The sequence below is a fragment of the Crinia signifera genome, chromosome 2 (genome assembly GCF_055691185.1).
Source record: "Crinia signifera chromosome 2, ASM5569118v1, whole genome shotgun sequence".
NCBI lineage: Eukaryota > Metazoa > Chordata > Amphibia > Anura > Myobatrachidae > Crinia > Crinia signifera.
In genome coordinates this window covers 383440475-383460064 of record NC_139218.1, presented here as the reverse complement: position 1 = coordinate 383460064, position 19590 = coordinate 383440475, and the positions used below count along the sequence as shown (strand labels likewise).

The 19590-nt window shown below is 47.5% G+C and overlaps 1 protein-coding gene across 3 annotated transcripts in view; it reads left to right on the top strand.

Moving 5' to 3' along the window:
- Positions 1-19590, top strand: part of GDPD4 (glycerophosphodiester phosphodiesterase domain containing 4) — a 50084-nt gene that overhangs the window by 9777 nt on the left and 20717 nt on the right. Inside the window, exons 2-8 of one of the 3 annotated variants that reach the window (XM_083170197.1) lie at positions 4845-4877; positions 10784-10993; positions 11898-12001; positions 12846-12939; positions 14519-14578; positions 15793-15891; positions 18753-18846. In XM_083170197.1, coding sequence (XP_083026323.1) covers positions 10811-10993; positions 11898-12001; positions 12846-12939; positions 14519-14578; positions 15793-15891; positions 18753-18846 — 634 coding nt within the window. In that variant the 5' untranslated portion in view covers positions 4845-4877; positions 10784-10810. Of the gene's footprint in view, positions 1-4563; positions 4693-4844; positions 4878-10783; positions 10994-11897; positions 12002-12845; positions 12940-14518; positions 14579-15792; positions 15892-18752; positions 18847-19590 lie in introns of all 3 variants that reach the window. The other 2 variants (XM_083170198.1, XM_083170199.1) reach the window with 2 other exon arrangements.

Genomic DNA, 19590 nt, shown 5'->3' with positions numbered 1-19590 from the left:
GGTAGATTACCGTGCAAAACCCTGCTCTGAAAACGGGTTGAAATACCGTTTAACTTTAAACGGTATTTCAACTCTGGCGCTTTCCCACTGCAGCCTTAAACGGTATTTTGCCCTCAAAAATCGGCAAAATACCGTTTTAAGGCTGCAGTGGGAAAGGGGCATTTCTTTCTGTATGTCGTTATTTTGTTTTTGTTTAAGTATACATTAGTATAAAGTATTATATGTTTTTGTGATCTATTGATGTTTTCCAGTTAACACCGTACCTTGGGACTCTATTGACTTGAGAGGATATTGTTGTTATCTGCTATTGTCCTTTTGGTGATGTTTATGTCAGATTGTATACCTGCTCATTGTGGAAAAAAAAAGTGTTATTGGCCAAATGTAATGTAATAGGGTGTGGGAATCAGAAAGTGAGAGATTTTGGGAGAGTTTTCCCATTATTATTTTTTATTTAAGCGGCAATCAATTTGAATTTTCCATGTCATTGATTGCCGCTTTAACAAAAATGCGAAAACTCTCCCAAAAATCTCTCACTTTCTGATTCTCACACCCTATTACATTTGGCCAATTGTATTAAAATCCCATTTGTATTGTACTCTATTTACATTTGCAGTTTTTTAATTAATTATGTTACCAAAGAAAAAAATAGAAACAAATTGTGTACATTTTTTTTATTTTATTTTTTTTGCTTTTACTTCTGGGGCAGTAGTTGAGGAAATACAGTATTTGTTACAGTCCAGCTCTGGGGTGAAATGTAATAGGATGAGAGATTCAGAAAGTGATAGATTTGGAGAAATCTCCAGGGTTTTTTTTTAAAGCGGCAATCATTTACACTGCAAAACCAGTTTAATTTTGCAGTGTAAATGATTGCCGCTTTAAAAAAAAAAACAACAACTAGGTTTGGGCACTGTGGGGGGATTTAGGGTTAGCCTACAGGAAAGTGGGTTTGTATTAGGCTCCGGGATACAGGGTTAGAGTCAGGCACTAGGGGGAGGGGTAAGGGGTAGGTTGCAAGCGGAGAGGGTTAGGGTAGTAGGGGTAGGGGGGAGAGGGATTAGCTTACTGTCGGGATTCTCCACCAGCATTCTGACCACTGGGATATCGTATGTATACCCCATTTCCACCTCTGCCTGGACTGCTGAGTGTTTTGAGCGCCCAGCCAGCCTTTACCTAATAAAGCTGCAGTATTAAGTGTGCCATATGGGATTAAGGGTTAATAATTATGCCAGATGTACCAAGCTTCAGAAAGCAAAAAAGTGGAGAGTGATAAACAGCCAGCCAATCATCTCCTCACTTTAATTTTTCAAACCTTGCCTGTAACATGATAGGTTGGAGCTGATTGGCTGGAAGGGTGGTTTGGGTTGATATTTGGGCACTGTGCTTCGTGGGTTCTTAAGGGGCTAACAGCAGATAAAATATGTATTTGAGAGCCCCTTTTAAAGCACTTCAGCATGGCAACCTGATTGATGTCATAGATCCTTCTCATTTACACTCGAGGGATGGTTCAGATATTACATTTAGATACAGTGTCTGTGTCGCTGTTTATGTAACTGTCTGTCATTTGCGTAACTCCAGTTAAACGCCCCGATGCGCAGAATATTTGACCTACTCTCTCTAATAAGAGTATTTTTTATTTATTGCTGGGAAAACTTGATCATTTTCCCCAGGGAAACATTATGGGGGGGAAATGGCTCCGAGCGCAGTGATTTTAAGTGACCCACTTTAGGTAATTATTTATGGATTTTCTCCGTGCCTAAGCCAGTTCAAAAGACAATTTACTGTGCTTGATAGAATGGAATTATTGGCCGGATCCGGCTGATTACAGATATTGCCTCTGTATTCATTCGTTCTGAGACACAGCGTGGAATGGAAAAATTGTTATATTGCTGCGCTGTAGAAGATCTACAGTATTTAGGTTGATCCAAAATGCATTGCGTCAACAGGTCCAAACGGCATACCTGCCTACTGTAATTGTGTCCTCTCTGGGAGAAGCCTGGAGAGGAGACTCTGCAGCTTTACTGGGGGCGTGGCATGTCGTAATTAAGACTTGCCCCATTTCCTGTAAATGCCGTGATTCGCGGCTCTTCGGGGAGGGGGGTGGTACTAAATGATGCCATTTGCATCATTTTAGCCCCGCCCACTCCCCAAAGAGCCATGAATGCAGGTATTTGACCTGCAGAGAGAGGGGATGCGGGGGCCCTGCTAAATGCGGGAGGCTTTCCCACCCTACTGGGGGGCTGGGAGGGGGACCTTATTTTTGGGAAAATGATAGACAGAGTCTGCTGTGGGCAACTTCAGCTCTTTTTTTGAAGTGTTAGTAAATTTACCACTAACAGAATATGTAATTTTTCCGCCGTAGTTAGGTTCCGATTCTCATGAAACATAACTAAGGTTCTGTTATGGCCCATACACATTGGGTGACTTTGAGCTGAAAGTTGCTCAAAAAAGCAGGTTTGAGCGGCTTTCATCTCAAAGCCGCCCAGTGTGTATGCCCCAGCGATGAGCGCTGCTGCGCGCTCCCGCATCATCGCTGGGAAAGATGCTCATCTGCTGGTTATACCAGAAGATGAGCGTCTTTGAGGACGGCTTTGCATAGCGCTGTGCTTTGCAAAGCCGTCCTCCCCCCCGCTGACGGCACCGGGCAGGGGAAAGCTGCTCAGTGTGTATGCACTGAGTGGCTCCCTTCCCCCCCCCCAGCGATGATACCAATCCTCGCTGTCCATACACACTGGGCATAGTCGCCCAGTGTGTATGGACCATAAGTCTTATTATATTTTGCTAGTGTTTATTGCTACAACTTATCTTCTTTTCCTCAAGGCCGAGTTCATATCTTCGTGGGCGATGACCAATGATTCTTTGTTATTTCATTTGTTCATGCTTTCTGAAAACGTCAAGTTATTTTGCTTATTAATAGTTTAATGCTGTCCCCTACTGTTGTATTTCTATAATGCGTATGTAATGTTTGACAACTATTAACGCAAGTGCAAAACAAAATCAGATGCAGTCATTTGGTCTACAGCATGATAGTCGACAGTCATTAGGTCGACACCATTAGTTTGACATGGGAAAAGGTCAACATGGCCATTGTCGACAAACATATTTATTTAGCACAAGGGTTTTTTTGGGGGGTCAGATCATTATTTTTTATTTCGTAACAGTTTCTTTGCAGCGCAGCAAGTTCCGTTGCACTTTACAATTGGAAATTGGGATAAAACAAACTGGGTTGTTACAGACAATGGTGGTATTTACAGACAATCAAAATGGTAGGAGGTCCCTGCACGCAAGCTTACAATCTATAGGGAAAGAGGCATTGATACACAAGGATGGGCAGTACGGATGGTGTAACGGTTAGCATTACTGCCTTACAGGGGATGCAATTTAAATCCCGGCGGTCGGGATCCCGGCGTTCGAAATCCCGACGCCGGAATCCCGAACGCCGAAATCCCGACACTTTCTCCCCCCGTGGTTGTCCACGACACCCTTGGAGGCACCGGGCCCGCTGCGTGGCGAGCGCAGCGAGCCGGCAAGGGGGGGCGATCCACGTCCCCCCCTTGTCGGGATTTCGGGATTCCGGCGTCGGGATTTTGAACACCGGGATCCCGACCGCCGGCTTTTCATGCCGAATCCCCTCACAGTACTGAGGTCATGGGTTCAGTTCCCACCATGGCCATAACTGTGTGGAGTTTGTATATTCTCCCCGTACTTGCGTGAGTTTCCTCGGGGTACTCGGTTTCCTCCCACATTCCAAAAATATGCTGGTAATTGAATTAGCTCCTAACAAATTAACACTAGAATGTTTGTGTGTGTGTACATGTGGTAGGGAATATAGATTGTAAACTAAAAGTGTGATAAAGAGAGATAAACATCCAGCCAGGGCCGGTGCAAGGCACCAGAGCGCCCCAGGCAAGTCGGGGTGGGGGCGCCCCGGTGTCTGCCGCCTGGGTACCTGTCCTGCGGCGCTGTAAAGCCGGCGGCGGCAGCGGGGGGTCCCTGCAGTCAATAAGAAATAACGAGCGCTATCAACCGGGCTATGCGGAAGCGCTTCTGTTTGGAAACACTGGCCGCACGGCGCACGCTGATTGACTGAATCCAAAACAGAAGCGCTTCCGCATAGCCCGGCGGATAGCGCTCGTTATTTCTTATTGACTGCAGGGACCCCCCGCTGCCGCCGCCAGCTTTTACGCCGCAGGACAGGTCCCTGGGTGGCAAGGGGGGGGGGCGAAATACCGCCCTCCAGTGGCCTAGATTTGCCTAGTGGTGGCGCCGGCCCTGCGTCCAGCCAATCACCTGCTAACTGCCATGTTACAGGCTGTGTTTGAAAAAAAGTCAGTAAGGAGCTGATTGGCTGGACGTTTATCTCTCTTTATCACCCTTGCATTTATCTCTTGTTAAGGCTTAATACATCTGTCACGGAAGGTAGCTGCCCATTTTTGTATATTATCACATCCATCCTGATTATATTGTATATACAGTACGCATCTACGTGTAAAACAAATAGCTGCCTTCCTAAATCTGCTCTTTTCTTTTCCTAATTAAATTGTTTCCCTTTTGTATTCCTACCAGCGGGTCCTGGTGGGGGAAACCCTAATTTCTAGAGTTGTGGACAGCCGACATGGAGGCGGCAGGCTGCCTTGTGTTCCCTCATTTAATTACATTCTCTTGTACTTTGATGACAATGCCAACATAAAAATGGTCATTTTCATGAGTGTGATAATCTGTTTTTTTATCTTTAATACTGGGATGTGGTGGATATTGATGCCACGGTGATATAGGGCAGTCGGGTTAAGTGGTGGTACTGTGGCCTCTGGGAGGTAAATATTTAAACCCTTTTTATGTATCTGTAGGAGGGAACTGCTGCTACCCCAGTGCCTGGCATGGTAAGTAGACAAAATTAAAATGTGATTAAACATGAACTAATTCTCCTCATTTACCATATTTAAAGCGCTAGTGTGGGTGCCACAAAGGTACCATCTGTACCATTAAGCCCTGTCCACCTGCTTGTGTCTTATTTGTACCCTGAGTTGAAGGTGGGCGACATGCTTAAAGAATTTGCTGATTCCGACAGGTCGGAGCATCAAAATCAGAATACCGTCCATTGTGTTTGCACTATGACGCTGACAGTGCCCGCTCCCGCACATCGTCAGATGTATCCTCCTCTGTCTGTGCATGCAAGAAGATGGAGGATATAGTTTATGATTGCCGTGTTGCAGATTGCAGCATGGCCGACTAAGCCCCGCCTCCCACTGTCGTCATGGCCGGCAGTGATCCCCCCTGCAACCTTTCCCTAATTCACCCCACTAGTGCCTTAGCTTAACCCTTGATCGTATATGGGATGCCGGCATCGGTATACCGAATGCTGGAAGTATGGCCGCCGGGATGCTAACCGCATCCCCCTATGAGGAGTGGTTGCAATATGTGCACAACTTTATTAGATAATTAGTGATCACACAAATTATATGTAGTATAGTAAAAATAGTTCATCCTTCCCACCGTAGCCTATGTAGTGCAACCAAGATGGCTGCCTTGTCTGGTACTTTCATGGTCAGGAAAAACAACAAATGGAACAATTTTTTTCAGTGGTAATTTTTAGTAATTTTCCATTTTACACTTAATGTACGTGTCCTACGTCTGTGTATTGCTTATGTCACACACTGTAACCTACTGTATGTCATTTAGCCAAGATGGCTGCCCCGCCTGGCTCTCCCATGGGTAGGTTCTGCATGGATCTCAATTTTGTAAAGATTATGGGCAAGATGTACTAAGCCTTGAGAAGTGATAAAATGGAGAGTGATAAACCACCAACCACTCAGCACACAACTGTCATTTTTCAAACACGGTCCATGTCATGACAGTTAGGGGCTGACTGGGTGGCACTTTATCACTTTTCAAGCTTATTTTAATCGGGTCCTGAATATCTTGTTTTAGTATTCTAGAGCAGTGTTTCTCAACCTCGGTCCTCAAGGACCCAGTGCACGTTTTCCAGGTCACCTGGCAGGGGCACAGGTGCACTCGTTGTTCACTGAAACATTTTAAAAGATCACAGGTGGAGCTAATTATTTCACCTTTGATTCTGTGAGACCTGGAAACGTGCACTGTTGGGGGTCCTTGAGAACTGAGGTTGACAACCACTGTTCTAGAGCACCTCCATTATGTGTCAGCTTATCCAGAAATTACCAATTCCAATCAGTGTAATCTATGCTGGCTACCCAAGATGGCTGCCTTCACTGGTACCTCTTTGTGTAGGATGAATAAACCTTGGAAGTTGCCGAGGACGGGTTACTGAGTATAAAATTCCATGGCTTGTTGCTGTGGCCCGCCAGGGCCCCCGGTCAGAGGGTCATTGACCGTTTTTGCAATGCTACTGAGCTGCTTATGCTCTCTGCCTGGCCAAGATGCAACAAAACGGGCAGCCATATTGACCAAGGCCCATGGTAGCTCTCATTGGCAATGTTTATGATCCAAAATGGCTGCCCCAGTCTGTACTGCTCATGGTTGTCTGCAAATCTAGTCCTCTGTTTTATGTTCATGATGCCTGTATCTTCAATAAAACTAAACCTTTATATAATATTCATTATTTCTGCAAAACGCCTCGAATCCTTTTCGGAGAAAAGTGTTATATAAATAAAATAAGTATTATTATAAAATGTGGAAGGCGCAGAGTCAGAGGAAGTGCGGCTACGGAGATAACAGCTGGACGTCACACAGAGATATTAATTGCACCAATAAAACCGGAAAATGTTGTTTTAACTGTATTGGAAAATGTTATACATGCAAAACAAACAACAGCGATGTCCTCTATAATGGCCCAATAAACACTAATGCTGAAGCGTTCAGATCTGAACAGTAGGAAGGTAATAAGCATTATCCGCTGATTCTGTCAAGCCCCCCAAGACTGCAAGAGTGCCAATCAGTCTCTGTCTGCTATGCTGGGGAAGCCACTTGACGGACTAAATTTACTTCATTGTGTGCTAAAAGATGTCATAACAGAAAGTGAAGGCAATATTTGCAGGGACACGGATCTGTTTTAAACTTGCTGGATATGGAGAGAGGGAGCTGTGAAGACAGAGATTGGAGGTAGGAGCCGATAGGGACTGGGGGTGGGGTGGAGAGTTTGTGGGCTAAAAACTGTCACAGCTCAAAAAGAAGGCACATTGCAGAAGCCGTCATTTTGACAGGCTTTTAACTAGTATTTATTAGGTATAAACACAGGTGATACCTAAAATATCTCTCAGCCAATCAGAAGCGGTTTCCCATAATAACTACAGCTGGGATGTAAATGCACCAAGGAAACTCTTCAGGGCTCTGTGCTTTGAACACAAATGTATACAGCTTCATTATTTGTGGAAGGGGGGATGGGATGACAGGTGATGTTTATCCCCATTAATCAACTGTATGTGGTCCATTAATTTGTCGCGCACGACAAAGGCCGCGTAAGCGCACAAATGCCAGGGCCAATTCAACGGCCAGTATAGCCAAACGCTTTATTAGTGCCCTTTTAAAATTGCAATGTGTAATTGATTCAAACTGCCCACTTGTGGTCTGATGGTTCTATTAGCTGGGGTCTATATTTGCATCTAAAGAATAAATGGGTCACAATGTCTTGTACTAGGAGGTATATCCTGTACTTGTGTCTGAGCTTAGTATGTCCAGTCCTGTCTGTTTCTTATTAATCTCTTGCTGTCATGTTCGGCAGCAAACCTGTTCTTATCACTCTTCTATCGTCTTCACCGGCTGGAACCAGAATATTTTAGGTGCCGTAAATTCATCCCAGTCACCCCTAGGGAAGCCTAAACTTGGTGACCCCTCTCCTTAAATAAAGATGTGACAATAACTGGCGGAACAGGTTCAGCCATCTCACCGTCCAGCAGCAGCGGAGGGTGCGTCCTCTTGAGCTACAGAGGGTGCTGCAGCTCAGCGGCACCAGGCGGGAGCGGTACCAGGCAGGAGCTGTCCTGTCCCCTACTGCAGGTGGTAGCAGGGATCCTGGGAGAGAGCTGATTAGCTCTGCAGTAGCAGTGGGTGCGCCACAGATCTCCACGGAAAGAGCTGCGGTCATACTTTGAACAAATTGTAAACCAGCAGGTGCCCCTTTAGGGCTTGGAGCCTGGAGGCAGGAGTCTGCATTGCCTCTGGGAGTTACGCCCCTGATCTCTTGTCAAGCAATCCGGCGATGGTTGGAGAAAAACATTTTGATATAACCACCCGACTAAGGGCCTAATTCAGAGCTGATCGAACGGCTGTGAATTTGCAGGCCTGGTGATTATCGATACTGCTAATGCGTATGGCCTGTAGTAAGCATGTGTAAGGCCATCCTGCGATTAATTCTTGCTACTTTTTTTTATTGCTGGTCATAAGCAAGGCAATTGACAGGAAGCTGATGCTTGGGGGTTGTAACTGGACGTTTTCTGGGAGTGTCAGGGAAAACAAAGGCGTGCCTAGGCTTTTCAGGGGGGCGCGTATGACATCAGCTCCGCCCCCGATTAGCCTGATTCTATCGCAGCCGCTGAGTAAGTCCTGGGCTATGCACAGACTGCACACACTGGGGAATCATTACATGGTGAGGGGCGTGGCCAGGTGTGTGAGGGGAAGTCATGTGACATCAGCTCTGCCCCTGATCAGCCTGATTCTATAACAGCCGCTGAGTAAGTCCTGGACTACACACAGACTGGGCACACTGGGGAATCATTACATGGTGAGTGATTGCGCAGGTCTGCACGGGCCAAAATATCACCCTGTCGGGACGGCGTATACCTGATCGCAGTGCTCCAAAAATTAGCAGCCCAGCGATCACGTCTGAATTAGGCCCTACATGTAGATTTATCAGATTTGCAAATGATCCAGCGCAGATGGAAGCCACGCGCCTTATTGTACGTGAGATGAATTCTTCTACATTATTCATTCACGTCTTGTGTTCTTTCCACCTTCTTGTCTACCTATAGCCAGTACTAAAGCCTCTCTCTACAAATGTCCTCAGATGAACCCCAGGCCCAATGTTTACTCCTAGAACATAGAAGTGGAATGGGTGTGGTATAGATCACAGGCAATGTCTACGTCAACAGCAGAAAGGGTGTAAGCTGATTGGGTCTACTAATTATAAAATACTCTAAGACTTGTCCATTTCGACATTCGGGACAAAGAAAAAGTGAAAAAACCATGCTGACCCTTTGACTGTCGACCTTGCCATTGTCGACTTAATGCTTGAGTCGGCCTTCCAACCATGTTAACCAAGCATGTTTACCTATTTCAGGTGTCAACCTAAGCTATGTGGACCCAGTGGGCAGTATTCAATTACTAAATTTGGCTTGTGCAGTGAATCCTGTTTAGGATTCGCTCCACTGTCGCCGTGTTCCGGAGGGCTGGAGCCTTCGCTGCCAGCCCTCCCAGTTTTCAATGCCGCAGGGGCTCGCTGCCCCTGATGGCGAATCTTAAACCTTGCGGCAGATGCCGCAGGGAGCCGGGGGATGGCGGCAGGCAGGGAGATTGAAGTCTCCCTGCCTGCCCCAGAATGTATGTGGGGGGGAAGAGGGCTCCCCGGGGCCCAGGCAGCACAAGCTACCCCCCGGGAGAGCTACAGGGGACCGGGTAGGGAGCCGCTAGCACTGTTCCCGATCGTGCATATATAATGATCGGGAGCAGTGAATATATGAATATGTAATGAGCGGCTCTCGGCTCCCGGCCCCCTGCTGGCTGTTATGTGTAAAAAATAAATATTTTTTTTAAATTAAATATATATTCATGTGCTGTAAGCACATGAATAAAAATAGAACATAATACCCTTCACATAATAAAATTCCTGATTTTTTTGCCATCTTCTCATTGAATACACTCACGGCGAATCACATTGAAAAACCCATTGAGAAACCACAGCGAGTTGCGGAGAGTATCAGACGGCGAATTGTCCGTCATTAACTGTTCGCAGACGGTGAAAAGTGCCCGTTGAATAGTGTGATTCGCTTTCTGACACAAAAAAAATCACCTTCCAAAGTGAAAATAGCACAAATTTGCCATGAAACATGGCGAATTGGCCTCTTTGAATACTGCCCAATAACCCCTACCCCTTAAAACTAGGTAGCTACAGTTCAAGTAATGCTAATTGCACAACCAAACCCGGGTAATGCCGGTACCGCAGCTGTTTGAGAATAGTTATCTATTTTCCGTCTTTACAGATTAGCGCAACACAGCGCACATATATATTCTTTGGTGGCAAAATGTTGCGGGGCGATGGAGCTCTGTAGATTGCTCAGTCATCTGGTACTTTTCAAGCAAAGGCACTACACCCGGTCACAGTTCGATTCTGGTAATTGGTTACAAAAACACCACATTTTTGAAGTTGAACAAGCTTGGTCTCTAACCGACTTAAGTTAAAGTGAACCTCTAATGTAAGCTTGCGAGCAGGGCCCTCCTACCCTTTTGACTGTAACTACCCACTTTGTTTGTTTTATCACTTCTTCCAATGGTAAAGCGCAAAGCTATATAAGAAACTGTTAATAAAGAAATTAAACCTCCACACAAAGACCGCCCCCCCTCTTGCAGTGTGGGTTCGCTGGCCATTACCATGGTGAAATCGCCTGGCCCGCCACCGCACGCACCCCAGCTGCAATTGTGAGTGCATGCGCCCGGCGAACACCATGTCCATCATGGCAGCACGCACCTTGCGTCTACACATGAGCGAGTGCACCCAGAGCAAATGAACCAGAATTACCCCCATAATGTATTAGAAGTCTCTGAAATTTTAGTTTGCTCACAGAATCCCCAACCCTAATGCCCCTGTGTTTGCTTGCAGAAATGAGGAGGATGTAAGGCTCCCCCGATGGGGACTTCGCTGAAGAACCTCAGGAGGATCAAGCTGGGGAAGCTGAAAATCGTGCGCAGGCGCCTGCTTCAGCACTATGAGCATCAGCCGTTCATCTCCCTTCTGGCAGGACTGTACAGCTGCAGGTGGAAGCGGTACCAGCGCCAGAAGGCGGAGCCTGGAGAGTGCTGCTGCGTAAGGGTAAGAGGCGCTGTGGCAGTGTCTTCCTATAGTATAAATTATGATCCGTTAAAATAACTTATACAGTATATATGGCTAGTGGTGTGTATTATGTAGTGGGCAAATACATAATGGGCGAGATTCTCTATTACAGAAATGTGGTAAAAACCCCGTTATCGGGGTTTTTACAGCATTTCTGTATTCTCTAACCTCCCTCCGCATTGTCACCGCTGCGGAGGGAATCGCCAGCAAAAGCTGGCGGTTCCCTGCAGAAGCCTATGGGCTTCTTACCGCAGCAGTGTGTGAGGGATCCGTCAGGGATCCCTCCCAGCATGCCCTGCGGCCGGCGCGTCAGTCTGCGCATGCGCAGACGGACTCCCGGGTCATAGACCCGGAAGTCCAGCAACGGCGCCGCATCGCAAGGGACAGCTCTTACCGCAAGAGCTGTCCCTTGCGTTAATGACCGCATATTTTAGAGAATATGCAGTCATTAGAAATGCGATGCCCGGCGAAGAGGGCTGCGGATTTTAGAGAATCCCGCCTAATGTATCTCGCCAACCGCCGGATAATGGTGGATTCTTTGGTGTGATAGCGGGTTGCTCCATATAGGTTGGGAGCCAAGGACTCAGGGAAATTGATAAAATATGATCCAGGAACCAGTTAAAATGAAGGCTGCAGGTAGGACTGACGCGTTTCTCCGGTGGTTGCTGTTTCATCAGCCAAGGGCACAAGCTACCAGAGGAAGTGGTGCAAAATAAGTTTTAGGTTTACTGTCAACTAATGATAATCAATCAGATTATATAGATTATCTTCTAGAAGGTGCTAAATAAATAAGCTGTTTGGTTGCTATTGGCAACATATGTGGGATGTGTAGGGTTGTGCTTCTATCTAACGTGTTACCAGTATCTGCATTTCCATCCTTTAGAAGGAGGCCCTGTTTTTCGTCCTCCTGATCGGGGCTTTCTGCCTCTCCTTGGTCTTCTTGTATTTCTGGGGTGAGGCGAAGAATGACTACAATGACTTTGACTGGTAAGTGCTCCCTTACATGTTGGCGGGGCCTAATGTTAGTTTTAAACAAGTGGTAGAGTTCAGCGTGTGTTCTTATTCTGTACTGTAGGGATGGTCATCGTGGTCACCATTGATAGGTAGCCTCGATCGTGTGAAACCGTCTGCAAGAGAACCATCAAGGGTTTCATCCACCAATGGTCACTCTTGCTTTACAATTCAGTAGGCTGTGGGCCAATGAGAGCCCAGGGGGTGTTTAGACGTCCTTGTCCCAGAACTTTAAAAATAATAATAAAATGTTGCTTGCGCATCATCGATGGTGGGGAATCATCTGAAAGAGAACCATTGAGGGTTTCGTCCACCGGTTTTTAATGCCACCACATTATACCCTGTACCACAAAGTCCTCTCCCTAGGTTATTCCCAGTCTGTTCTTAACAAAATGGGACATGACCTCTTTCCATGTAATTAATAAATGAATCGATAAATGATTTTCTGTAGCCGTCTCCCGTTGATAGAGAGCTTACTACTCTAGGCCAGATGCACTAAAATGGAGAGTGATAAACAGCCAGCCAATCAGCTCCTGTTTGACATTTTTCAAACACAGCCTGTGACATGGCAGGTAGGAGCTGATTGGCTGGCTGTTTATCACTCTCCATTTTATCACTGTGAGGTAAATTCAGTAAACCTTCTAAAATGAAATGTGGTGATATTGCTCACAGCAACCAATCAGATCCTGTCTATCATGTCTCTATTGCACCCTAGAAAATCATAGACAGAATCTGATTGGTTGCTATGGGCAACATCATCTCTTTGAATTTTTATAAGTTTTAGTAAAATTACCCCAATTTTCCTCATTTCTTTTCCCAGGTATACGTACAGAAGTCTGGGGTACTGGTTCCTGTGGTCGATATTAATCCTAGTGGTGGTGGCTGTTTTGTTTACATATATTGGAATATTAGTGGTAAGTCTGTTATCCTATGATATTGTGGGATAGTAAATGTAGAGTATTATATACCAGTACCATCCATTTGCATGTGTCCGGGGAAATCAGCGCAAGGGAAGGGCGAGCAGCCGTGCGGGTTGCAAGTCAGCCAGAATCAGGCTCACAAGCCCTGCAGCCTGGGCTCTGATGTGGAGGCTGGAGTTACCCTGCATAAGTGTGAAGGATCTATCATGGATTCCTCCCAGAATGCCCCGTGGCCGTGGTGTCTATCTGCACATGTGCAGAGCATAGTTACCTCCTCCCCTGCATTCTGCAGGAGACTCCCTGAAATAGCAGCAATCTCCCTCTCTCCCTCATTAGTCTAGCAATCTCCCTCATGTCACCTAGCCCACATTACACTGTTAAATTTTTTGGGGAAAAAGGAATGAGAGACAGATACATTTACATTGAATCATCAGCACCATTTCCCAGCACTTTAGGAAGTATAGTAGCTCTTACTAACTGCTCTGGGGCTCATCTACATTTGGATAGAAGTCATTTTGAAAGATTCCTCTCAGATGTAGCAGTACACACCCACGCTTCTAGGTGCCACGTTCACAATCTCTTTTGACAATCTCTTCATATATGGAACTAGACACACCCTTTGAGTGGAGCATGACACGCCCCCTCAATTCTACTACCAACTATAATCTCCCTGAAACTAGTTTTCAAAAGTAGGCAAGTATGGTGCAGAGGGACTCCTGGGTCACAGTCCTGGAAGTCCAGGCACCAGAGCTCATCTGAGATTACTCTTATTGTGAGAACTTGCAGAACTAATCGCATATGTAAGTACATATGGGATTAGTATCGGCGCGATGGGTGGCTGGATGTACCGCAAGTGGTTGCCACTTTCCAGCCAAAGCCCCAGCCAACCAGCTCCTAACGGCCGCATTACAGGCTGTGATCAGAAGATAACAGTTAGGAGCTGGTTGGTTTTTGCATTGAAAAACATGGGATGCACTAAAGCCCCACCGCCAGTGCTTCACCGCAAAGGGGACAGAGTTGCGCCAGCGTATCCCCAAAGAAGCCTATGGGCTTCTTTTCGTGTCCCCTGCCGCGACTGGGTAGATGGAATAGAGTGTGTGTGTGTGCGATTCCATCTACCCACACCCTCCCTTCCTGTGGACACACCCCCTTCATTTTAACGGGGCCCGGTTAACCTGTTGGGGCCCCTGCATATAGGTGCCAGGATGTAGGTGAGATCATTATATGCCCTCCCCAATTCTACTTGCTACATCGCAACCACATCTGCCCATTTGGCACAGCAACTCACATCAGTGACTCGTAGCGCTGGGCTGCAGTATTGTTCCCTTTCAGTCTTGTCCCCCCCCTTCCCCACCTGTGTCTCTGCTGCAGCCTGTAAGCAACTCTCCCTGGTGTTTCTACAGCAGTCTGTGTATCTCAACCCCATATAACTGCAGCATCCAGAAAGGATGTTTATGTGAAACATCCAATCGCAGCCAGTGCATGGGAACACACGCTACGAATGGGTGGCAGCCTTGTATGTCTGTACAAGGCTGCTTATTTCTAGAATGTGACTTATTTGTTTGGTTTGTAGGTTCTAGCAGTATGTCTGCTCTCGGAAGGCCAGCAGCTGTACCTGCACTGGAGTCACAAGGTGAGACGCCCAGCATGAGGAGTAACGGCATTGGTGATTGATGTGATAACCTCTATGGTGCAGCCACAGTATCACACTTGTGCATATACTGACAAAGCAACCGCCAAAAACATTTGATCATTTGATTAAAGTTAGAACGTTTTAAATTGCAAATCAAATGTTCTAAAATCTACAGATTCAAGTGTGAGTTGTTAGAAGTGATGAGTAAGTGGTTGTACCCTCACCAACCAATCAGATTCTACTTATTTATCTACTACCTGCTAGAGGATAATAGATTGGTTACTTCTCTCGCTTGAGTAATTTTACGCCAAGAGATTTAGAGGTAATTTTACTAAAGCTTCTACAAGGTATGGGTGATCCGGGCGATAGGTCAACAATGTATAGATGGACAGTCAGTAGGTCAACACTCCCAAGGTCAAAATTGTGTAAAAAGGTTGACATGAAAATGGCTGACACATGAAAAGGTTGACATGAGTTTTTCAAACATTTTTATAATTTTTGGGACTTTTTCATAATTTAATGGAAATGGTAGAGTGTGCTGAGCTTAGCGGAAGAGGAGCGAGGTACCGGGCACAAAAAAAAACATGAAAACCCATGTTAACTTTTTCCATGTCGAGCTGTTCCTTGTGTCAACCTTTTGTCAATGTCGACCTTTTGTATATGGACCCGTTGGTGTTGATTTATTGACTGTTGTCCTAGGTCTTTCTATCCTTTGATCTGCACCCGTTACGGTACTTTCTAGCTCCCCTCTCTGGGAGAGTAATTCCAGCTCAGTGAGGCAGGGGAGCGGGGCCACCACTGGGAGTGAAAAGGGGCGGGGTGGAACCATGAATGGGACGTCCTATTTGGTGCCGTGGCCAGTACGTTTTCCCCATCATGGACACGCCCCCTGCAGTGCTTTTACCGGTACTTCAGGCATTGCACAGGAGGTGGATGGGGCTACAATGATGCCATTCGTGTCATTTGGTCATGGCAGGTTGGAGCTGATTGGTTGGTTCTCTCTCCTCACTTCCTTGCTTTAACTTGGATGCATCCAATCAAATCTTGGAAAATGGTTTGACCAATTTTTGTATAGGCACCAAGCATTTCTGTGGGGGTGTATATTTCTGTACGTTTATTTTGTGACATATTTGCACCTTACAGCTTGTTCTTTAGTCCATACTGCATGACGCTGTGTTGCTGCCTGTCTGACTGTCCCCTCTTATCGCTGATAGGTCGGGACGCTGGGTGTCCTCCTACTCTTTATTATTGCACTTGCTGTCCTGTCTAATTTATGGGGTGAAGAATGGGCGACCGTGCGCCTCTCATTCCAGGTAAGGTACCTTTGTACATATACACAAAGCTAGTAACTAATCATTCTCTCCACATGCCACAGCATTCAGACTAGCCATGTCTGGGCTGGGTGCGGAATACTGGCAGTTAGAATACCGACAGTCAGAATACCAACATAGACGTACTGACTGCCACAATCCTGGTATAAACCAGTAACTATATTAACCCTAATCCTAACCTCCCTTCCCGCAGCCTAACTCTCCCCCTGACGCCTAATCCGAAAACTCCCCTTCTGGAGCCTAATCCTCCCTCTCCTGCAGCCTAACCCTCCCCATCCTGCAGCCTAACCCTCCCCTCCTGCAGCCTTATCCTCCCCCTGCAGCCTAACCCTAACCCTCCCCTCCTGCAGCCTTATCCTCCCTCTGCAGCCTAACCCTCCCCTCCTGCAGCCTAACCCTAACCCTCCCCTCCTGCAGCCTTATCCTCCACCTGCAGCCTAACCCTCCCCTCCTGCAGCCTAACCCTAACCTTCCCCTCCTGCAGCCCAACCCTAACCCTCCCCTCGTGCAGCCTAATCCAGCCTAACCCTAATCCTCCCCCTGCGGCCTAACCCTCCCCTCCTGCAGCCTAACCCTTCCCCTGAAGCCTAATCTTAAACCTACCCCTGCAGCCTAACCCTCCCCTCCTGCAGCCTAACCCTTCCCCTGCAGCCTAACACTAATCCTCCCCCTGCGCCCTAACCCTCCCCTCCTGCAGCCTAACCCTAACCCTCCCCTCCTGCAGCCTAACCCTAATCCTCCCCCTGTGGCCTAACCCTCCCCTCCTGCAGCCTAACCCTTCCCCTGAAGCCTAATCTTAATCCTACCCCTGCAGCCTAACCCTAACCCTCCCTTCCTGCAGCCTAACCCTAATCCTCCCCCTGCGGCCTAACCCTCCCCTCCTGCAGCCCAACCCTAACCCTCCCCTCGTGCAGCCTAATCCAGCCTAACCCTAATCCTCCCCCTGCGGCCTAACCCTTCCCCCGCAGCCTAACCCTAATCCTCCCCCTGCAGCCTAACCCTCCCCTCCTGCAGCCTAACCCTTCCCCTGCAGCCTAACACTAATCCTCCCCCTGCGCCCTAACCCTCCCCTCCTGCAGCCTAACCCTAACCCTCCCCTCCTGCAGCCTAACCCTAATCCTCCCCCTGTGGCCTAACCCTCCCCTCCTGCAGCCTAACCCTTCCCCTGAAGCCTAATCTTAATCCTACCCCTGCAGCCTAACCCTAACCCTCCCTTCCTGCAGCCTAACCCTAATCCTCCCCCTGCGGCCTAACCCTCCCCTCCTGCAGCCCAACCCTAACCCTCCCCTCGTGCAGCCTAATCCAGCCTAACCCTAATCCTCCCCCTGCGGCCTAACCCTTCCCCCGCAGCCTAACCCTAATCCTCCCCCTGCAGCCTAACCCTAACCTCCCCTCCTGCAGCCTAACCCTCCCCTCCTGCAGCCTAACCATAACCCTGCAGCCTAACCCTAACCCTCCCCTCTTGCAGCCTAACCCTTCCCCTGCAGCCTAACCCTGATCCTCCCCCTGCAGCCTAACCCTAACCTCCCCTCCTGCAGCCTAACCCTCCACCTGCAGCCTAACCCTAACCTCCCCTCCTGCAGCCTAACCATAACTCTGCAGCCTAACTTGAACCCTCCCCTCCTGCAGCCTAACCCTTCCCCTGCAGCCTAACCCTAATCCTCCCCCTGCAGCCTAACCCTAACCTCCCCTCCTGCAGCCTAACCCTTCCCCTGCAGCCTAACCCTAACCCTCCCCTCCTGCAGCCTAATCCTCCCCCTGCAGCCTAACCCTAACCCTCCCCTCCTGCAGCCTAACCCTTCCCCTGCAGCCTAACCCTAACCCTCCTGCAGCCTCACCCTCCCCTCCTGCAGCCTAATCCTCCACCTGCAGCCTAACCCTAACCCTCCCCTCCTGCAGCCTAACCATAACCCTGCAGCCTAACCCTAATCCTCCCTCTGCAGCCTAACCCTAACCTCCCTTCAAATAGCCTACCCTCCCACAGCCTAACCCTTCTCTCCTGCCGCCTAACCCTTCCCCTGCAGCCTACACCCCCCCACCCTCCCACAGCCTAACCCTTCTCTCCTGCATGCATACCCAAACCAAGGCATTCCCAACCTCAGTCCTCAAGGTACACTAACTGCACAGGTTTTAGTGATATCCAGGTTTGAGCACAGCCTAACCTAACCCTCCCTGGCATATTTACCGTAATCCTGTTTACAAACGGTGAGATTAAGGGTCACTTTCTATACGATTTGGACTATATGGTCCTAATCGAATTGAAAGTGACCCTGAATCCGCCATGAGCAGCTGCTCGCAATCCAGATTCGATCTTGATGCGCGGCTGCACGGCGTCACAGCGTCACGGCAAATCTATTTCTGCTCCGATCTTTGATCTTAACCACTTGAGTTTTTTTTTTATCTTAACCGAAATTTTCCAGCCTCAGCTGTGCCGCCGCATTGGGGCGGTACCGTAGGCAGCAGGCTCGGGGATGGTCGCCGTGGCTCAGGGGAACTCGGAGCGCTCAGGAGTTCAGGCGCATTTTTTGTTTAGTACATCCCGCCCTTTATAATTGCCAAGGCACACCATCAGACCTCCACAGGGAAAACCAAATTGGCCCCACAGTAAAAAAAAAAAACAATCACACTGGTCCCCACAGGGAAAAAAAATACATTGGACCTTACATGAAAACAAGAGACCAGTGAATTGAATAACAGTTGATTGATGGAAGTAGTGGCTGTAAACTGGTGTGGACATCTCTAGATCTGGTGGCACACTTGAGAACCACTCAAGGTCAGTGGTTGAAAAACGCTGGTCTATGATGTGTTATTGCCTTCTGTACCACTGTTTCCATACATTGCAGGTGACCGCTCCTTATCTACACATTGGCTCTCTAGCGGGAATGACTCTGCTGTCCTGGCCGGTTACTCTGTATTTCGTCAGGATGAGCACCAAATGTAAGATGCTCTTTGCATATCTTATTTATTACTAACACAAGGAGCAGAGCACATAATATACCAAATTACAGGTCTTGGGGCTTCATTTTAAGTAGTTTCTGGGTTGGAAACATGACGTTTTCTGGGTGTGTTTGAAAAAATGCAGGTGTGCCCAGGCATTTTGGGGAGGATCTCTGACATCAGAGAGGACCACTTCGACCCTGTCTCGGTCACAGACCTACTCATATTTACACAGACAGCAAAGACGCTTCAATGTTCTGGGATTTGCGAATGGATCTGCAAATGGATAGCAATAGTCAGATGCAACTTCGCAGGGCTGAATTAGGCCCTTGGTCCCCAGATTTGCAGAAAAGTATTGGCGTTGTAATTGGTTGCTTTGTTTCGGAGTTATGTGGCAAAACACCCCCCTGCCATATACAAAGCATCACCATTGTGCTCTGGAAAACGTGACAGTTGGTGAACCTTTGCACCCCAGCAGATGCTACCATCTTAGCTCCTAAGTCTGTACGCTTACCCCAAAATAAGTATTAGTATAAGAGAAAGTGGGATGGGGGTTTGCATTTTTGGATAATTCTGTAGTAGGACGGGGTCTATGTGACTTATACAAGAAACTTCTGGATCTTCAATTTGGTGGAAGCCAGAATAGTGGTTGAGGAAAACATTTCCTTTTGTTTACTGTGGTTTATATCACAATCCCACAAATGTTACAGTGAAACGAATAGTTTCCCGAGAAATGCAGGCTAC